Below are 6,660 nucleotides of genomic sequence, written 5' to 3'. Positions count from 1 at the left end.
AGGCCTGGGGCAGAGTGGCTTGAAAGTTGTGCAGGGGAAATGGATCTGGGGGTGCTGATTGATGCTCGCTTGATCATGAGCCGACAGTGTGCCCAGGTGGCCAAAGGCATCCTGGCTTGTATCAGGAATAGTGTAGCCAGCCAGGTCAGGGAGGTGATTGTCCCCCTGTACTTGGCTCTGGTGAGGCCACACCTTGAGTACTGTGTTCAGTTTTGGGCTCTTCAGTACAAGAAGGACATAAAGGCCCTGGAGCATTTCCAGAGAAGGGCTATGAAGCTGGTAAAGGGTCTGGAACACAAGTCCTATGATGATTGGCTGAGGGAACTGGGGTTGTTTAATCTGGAGAAGAGGAGGCTTGTGGGAGACCTTGTTGCTCTCTAAAGCTACCTGAAAAGCAGTTGTGGGGAGCTGGGGGTCAGCATCTTCTCGCATAAAACTAGTGATGGGACTAGAGAGAATGGCATCAAATTGTGCCAGGGGAGGTTTAGGTTAGAAATTACAAGACATTTCTTTTCAAAAAGAGTGGTCAGGCATTGGAACGGGTTGCCCAGGGAGGTGGTGGAGTCACCATCCCTGGGGGTGTTTAAGGAAAGGTTGGATGTGGTACTTAGGGACAGGGTTTAGAGGCTGACATTGGTAGTAAGGGGATGGTTGGACCAGATGATTTTATAGGTCTTTTCCAACCGTAATGAATTTTCTATGGTTCTAGGATTAAACCAGCAACTTATAGAAACCCAGAAAAATCTACTTAATGGAAAAAGGTTTGGTTCCAAAAGCTGGCATCTGTTTTATGCTACATCGTAGCAATTGCTTAGAAAAAATTGTAGTTTTTCTGGAATCCCAATGAAAACAGTTACAGGATTGCATGATTTTTATCATCTCTAGATTTCTAGATTACAAAACTTTTATGAAAGAGAAAAATGCCTCCTATGAGATAAGATACATGACTTGAAAGAATCATAGACTCTGTTAACTATATTTTTTTTCCTACTAACAAGTGTGTTATTTTTTTCCCTAGGGAAAAAAAAATAAAAGCTTATCAATCTTATTTAATCTTTTGTCAAAAAGAGCAAAACAGATTTGGTAAACAGTTTAGAAAACATATTTTAAATAGATTTTATTAATATGACAATTTTTAGTTAACTGGGCAATGGAGGAAAAATAATAATAATAATTAAAAAAAAGTTTAGCAGAAGGTAGACCTTAGAAGTTGCCTTCCAGTATTTCTGTCTACTTTCCCTCTTAGATTCCAGAATCCTCCCTCTCAAGAAAGTTGTGGAGGAAAGCCTTTAAAACAATATAACAATCTCTTTCAAATTTCATGTCCACTAGAAAATGTAAGTTGTTTGCAAAGAAAGGATATGAAGTAAAACACGTGATGTGATAGGTGTTGTTCAGGGTGCCTCTGTTGAGTAGCCACATACTTGATAACTGCCTGGAGCAGGACAAAATACCTGTTTAATGGGTTGGCCATAACCCGTATGCCTTGTTTGTTCTTGTGCTCAGGGAGATATGAGATGCTTTTGCTATGGCAGCAAGAAAGGAGAGAGGACACTAAATCTCCAAAAGTGTTTCATGGTGCTAAGCTGGGAACCACTGCTATTCATGGATGCTTCCCTAACAATGGTGTCATTGTTTCCATTCTTAATTTTCATCAGCTATGTTAAATGCTAAATAAAAAAAATAAAAATCCATCACCTGTGCAACAGTTTATGTTGTACGGGAAAGAAAGACTCCAAGAGAAATAATTCTTTAATCTGGCATTTTAAAAATTAAAAAACAGATAACAAAAGCACATTCCAGAACAAAACAAGATTAAATACACATAAATTGCTTTTAACAGATTGGCTGTAACTACATATTATACATGAGAATGGGCTTAGTCCAATGCAAATCACAACAGAAGGCTCAAACCATATATAAAAGTTTTAGTGATGATCACTTTAAGAGAATGTAAACTTTGCATACCACTGCAACTGAAAGGGATCATAAAATTCCACTTCGAGTGTAACAATAATGTGCTGAGTTTCAGATTCACAAATATATGATTTGTACAGGAAGTAGCAGTATATTTCTAAAGGTGAAGGAATCCCTCTGTAGAAGAATTTTACAGGACACACCATTATCAGAAGCAAGACACTTTATGGAGATGGGCCTATTTCAAGAAACATTTAAAGAGTTTCAAACCATATATTTATTTTTTTTTTTTATTTAACACTGAAAATGGTGAATTAATTTCTCAATAATGATGATTAATTTCAATATTAAAATAGTATTTTAATACATTTTGACAATATTTATATGGTACACATATGCAGTTATTCTAAATTTGAGGAATTCATTTTCCATAGCAAAATCTGAAATATTAATCTTTATGTTCATTCTTCAGAGAAGTCTGTTATTAAGAAAAAAAATTTATATTTTTTTATATTAGCCTCAATCATATATTTTTAGACAATTTTCTGATACATCTTTTTCTTGGGGACACAGACACTGATTATTAATTCAACAATTCCAAGAAGCTCAAAACCTGCTACTTTTTACTGACTCAATTTGAATCTTCCAGTTTCAGAATCAACAAGCAGTCAAAAATGATCTGTAAGAAATTTCCAGATTCTTGGGTCTCAGCATCCTCATTACATGCGTGTACTCACCAGAAACAGCCTTCAAGCCTCAAATTCACATATGATGTTTGAGCATGTCTATGCTTAAGCAGGTCTGTTAGCATCGTGAGAATCTGATTTGTAACCCAGAATATAAATCATTTTGTAGAATCATAAAATCATAGAATGGTTTGGGTTGAAAATGACCTTAAAGATCACCTAATTCCAACCCCCGTGCCATGGGCAGGGACACCTCCCACCACACCAGGTTGCCCAAAGCCCCATCCAACCTGGCCCTGAACACTTCCAGGGATGGGCATTCACAACTCTGGGCAAGAGAGAAGAATTAAGAGAGAATTTCATTAGATTACATTATTGTTTGAGTCTTTTTTTTTTTTTTTTTTATTTATTATTATCATTATTTTTTCCCTGCTGTCTTTCAGAAACAATAGAGATTTCCAAACAAAAATACAGCAGGTACAATACTTACATGCTGCAGGCAATCATCTTTTAAAACAGGAGAGAGTTTATGAAGTTCTTCATTGCAAGAGTCACATTCAAACAAAGCAAAATCCCATTTCATAATTCCAGATTAGGACTATAGATTACTCTTTTGTGTTTCTATAATTTTACAACTACAGTGACTTCAATTTAATTTATTTGAATCTAAATAGAAAATCCTACACAGCTCATGGTCTTTTACATGGATCTAGTTCTAACATGACAGTTTATGTGTTGCAAAATCCTAGCTGGCATCTCTCGAAATTTGGGGTTGCTCCAGATTAAGACCATAGAGTGTCCTGCAGGACAGGCAGCCATTACAACTATACATATGGCTTCTCCAATGCTGAAAGGTAAGAAAGCATCGGATAAAATGAGAACCAAAGCAATGAAATTTGTAATGTACAGGATGAGGAAGGAAAAGACTGACTTGATAGCACCAATATGGGCCTCTTGGCTAGGATCCCTGAAACCAGTTGCATTATTTTGCATCTGCCTGGTGTGTCTCCAGAGAGACTTAATCAACAGGATACTTGAAACAACAAACATTATTAAAGGTAAAGCTATACCAGCATTACAGAGAAGGATCAATATTAACAAACTAGTTTTCATTGTGCCTCTCCTTTCTGAAGAGTTTCTCATGGTTAAAGGAGTAGTCAAGTTGTTGTGCACATCGTAGATATCCCAGGAAAAAGGCAGAGACATTACAAAGGAGAAAAGAGATGATATTATCAGCATCCAGGGCATGAAACTGGAAAACCGTTGCTTCAGCCAGATGAAGAATGATTGAGTAAAACTGGCAACCTTAATACAATAGAAGACACTAAGCCAGGCAGCAAACCAGAGGCTGGAGTAGTTCAGAAACACGAAAACTGTCTTGAAAGTTACATACAAGTTTTCTTCATAATAGGAGGCTTCACAAAACAGACTTAGGAAGAAATCCAGCATCATCCAGGACTGCAAAAATAATCTGGATAAACTCAGAAAAATCATAATCATATCATAGGAGGATGATATTTTGCTCCTGATGCAGCTAGTTGAACTGACAGCCAAAATAGTCGCATTTCCAAGAAGTCCCATCATTGATTCAATTATAGCAATTATTAGGCATATAGCAGAAAATAAATCAGACATATTGGACATATCAAGAACTCAGAATTTTTACTCAGCTTTTCATAGGCTCTTGAAAGATCTAGACATACAGAGCAATGCTATACCCAGCTTAGCACTTGTCCATCTATTTATCTCAGAGGAAGAACTCTTATAACAAGTCATTAAATATTTATGCTATTTTACATTTGTTTGATGATAAATAGCTCAGCTGCTATCTCCAAACATGCAAATTGGATAAGTATTCAATTACTGTCTTTTCAGTTTAGAGAAAGGATTTGCATTTAAAGGGCTCAGATGGGTTTTTAAGATTGTGTTGTAATCCGGTTGTTACAGAGACCTCTGAAATTATTTATGTAAAGATGGAGAAAAGTTTCAAATGTCTGCATTCTCCCATATGACTGTGTTGGGGTAGAAAAAAAAGATCATTTCAATATTAGAAAGTGCAAGAAATGTAAGACATTTTCAAAAAGTAAACAGTGAACTCTGTGTAGGAGAGTATCTATTATCTCTTTCACTTCCTTGAGAGAGATTTGGCTATTTTCTTTCCTTTTCTTCCTTTGTGTCTGTCTTCAGTGATCACTGGGAAACTGTGTGATTTCTCTTGCACTGGCAGAGGAAGAGGAGACACAACAGATATCCCAAGATCCTAACACTATGAAATACAGAAGTTTAGGATTATACAGTAGCCAAGCTGTTGGTTTTTGTGTTTTTTTTTTTTTTTTAACTACAGTTTTGAAATCAGGTGACTGAAGTGCCACTTTATAGACCTATATTTGTATTTTATATCTGATGCCTAAACTTCTCCCTGAATTGCATGATTTCTTGATGTATCACTTCTGAGTTTATAAGAAATATTTACCATGGGCTCTTTTACATTAAGAAATAAAATGGATGTCCTTATACTATAGCATCAGATAAGCTCTTTATATTTATCAGATACATTAAAATGGTTATTACAAAGTGGATTATCATGTTTTTCTCATGTGCGTAGACATTTTTAAACATTATAGTTATCATTACATGCTTGTTCTGAGTGCCACAAATTATAACCATTAATTTGTAGGAAGATATGAACAGGGAAAATGAAAATTATTGGAAGTACTGCACTTGACCATTTTGTTCTACTGTCCTGTGAAAAAATACCAAATTCACCTTTGGAATGTGAAGTCTGGACATGTACAAAATTATGTTTGGGGAAATGGCACGAGTGTTAATAGAGTCAGTGTCTTGCTCCAACATGGAAATTGCATACTTTCAAAAATCTGTTGTGCTTGCTAAAAGAAGTGAATTTAAACACTTTCCAGATATAACAAGAAAAATATTAAATGTTCTTCTAAATGGACAGGTTTGGGTTTAGTGAAAAAGCTGGGGAGGGATGTTTTATATGTAGGATAGAACACAGGAAAGAGCACAAAGCCTTTTTAGAAATGAAGTCACAGACATTTCTGTCAGTAATATGGTAGATGTGGACAGTTATGAAGGGAAGTTTTTTTGAAATATTTTCTTCAAAACCATTTCTTTATGTAGTGTGAATTTAAATATATGTTTGCCTAGGACAGTGGTCTCCAAACGTTTTTGATTGTGCACCTCTACTGGTAAAAAATTTTTGAGCATGCAATCCCTGATATATGCATATTTATTGTTAAAGAATATAAATGTACTATTGTGCATGTGTACATGTACATATTATGTACATATTATACCCATTTGCATAATAAAACATACAAAAATAGAAAAAAAATCAATAAAGATATTTTATTTTTATTTTACTTGACTTCTTAATGGTACAAAACTTTTTTTTTTTTTTTTTCACTACAATATTAACAAATTTTATTAGTGAGAATAATGTGATTGAATATGGTTCATACAGTGACTCAAGGTCTGGCTGTAAGTATAATTTGTTTCACAACTTGGCTTTAATGGCTGTCAGAGCTGAAAAGATACCTCACAAAGATTGAAATGAGAGAAATGCATCTTTGGCTGCAGTTACTAAAAAATGATACTGATTTTTCAGTTCCACTCAATATTTATGTAGTTGTTTTTGCTGTAATTTAGCTAATAGATTTCCATCTTCCCTGAAGTCAGTCAGTTGTTCTTGCAAATTAATTGCATTTTTATATCTTTGACAAATGGGTTTAAAATCCACTGAAACTTTCCTCTGGAAGGAAACAGGTTAGAAAATTGTTCTCAAGTTTGTAGAGATATGAGAATTTTTATAGGTAGCCCAAATAATTTTCAACAAGAAAATCTTAAAATGTCCACAGCAAAAGATTCTTTTGAAAAACACTTACTTTCTCACTCATTGTTAAAATGTCACTTTAACCTTGAAGGGAAAGATTAGATATGTTTATTTCTCTGAAAATATCTGCTGGGTAGCATACTACTGACAGCCACTTGTCATCACAAAAAAAGGTCAATAGATTCAGAACACTTTTTTTTTGTA

General features: G+C 35.0%; 1 protein-coding gene across 1 annotated transcript; it reads right to left on the bottom strand.

Moving 5' to 3' along the window:
• Positions 1 to 3,302: 3,302 nt before the first annotated feature.
• Positions 3,303 to 4,238, bottom strand: LOC101795902 (taste receptor type 2 member 40). Its single transcript, XM_005016437.3, has one exon. The coding sequence runs from the start codon at positions 4,236 to 4,238 to the stop codon at positions 3,303 to 3,305; it is 936 nt and encodes a 311-aa protein (XP_005016494.3).
• Between the last annotated feature and the right edge of the window lie 2,422 nt (positions 4,239 to 6,660).

The sequence above is a fragment of the Anas platyrhynchos genome, chromosome 1, assembly GCF_047663525.1.
Source record: "Anas platyrhynchos isolate ZD024472 breed Pekin duck chromosome 1, IASCAAS_PekinDuck_T2T, whole genome shotgun sequence".
Lineage (NCBI taxonomy): Eukaryota > Metazoa > Chordata > Aves > Anseriformes > Anatidae > Anas > Anas platyrhynchos.
Note: the sequence above shows the minus strand (reverse complement) of the source record. Positions and strands in the feature narration are given on the sequence as shown.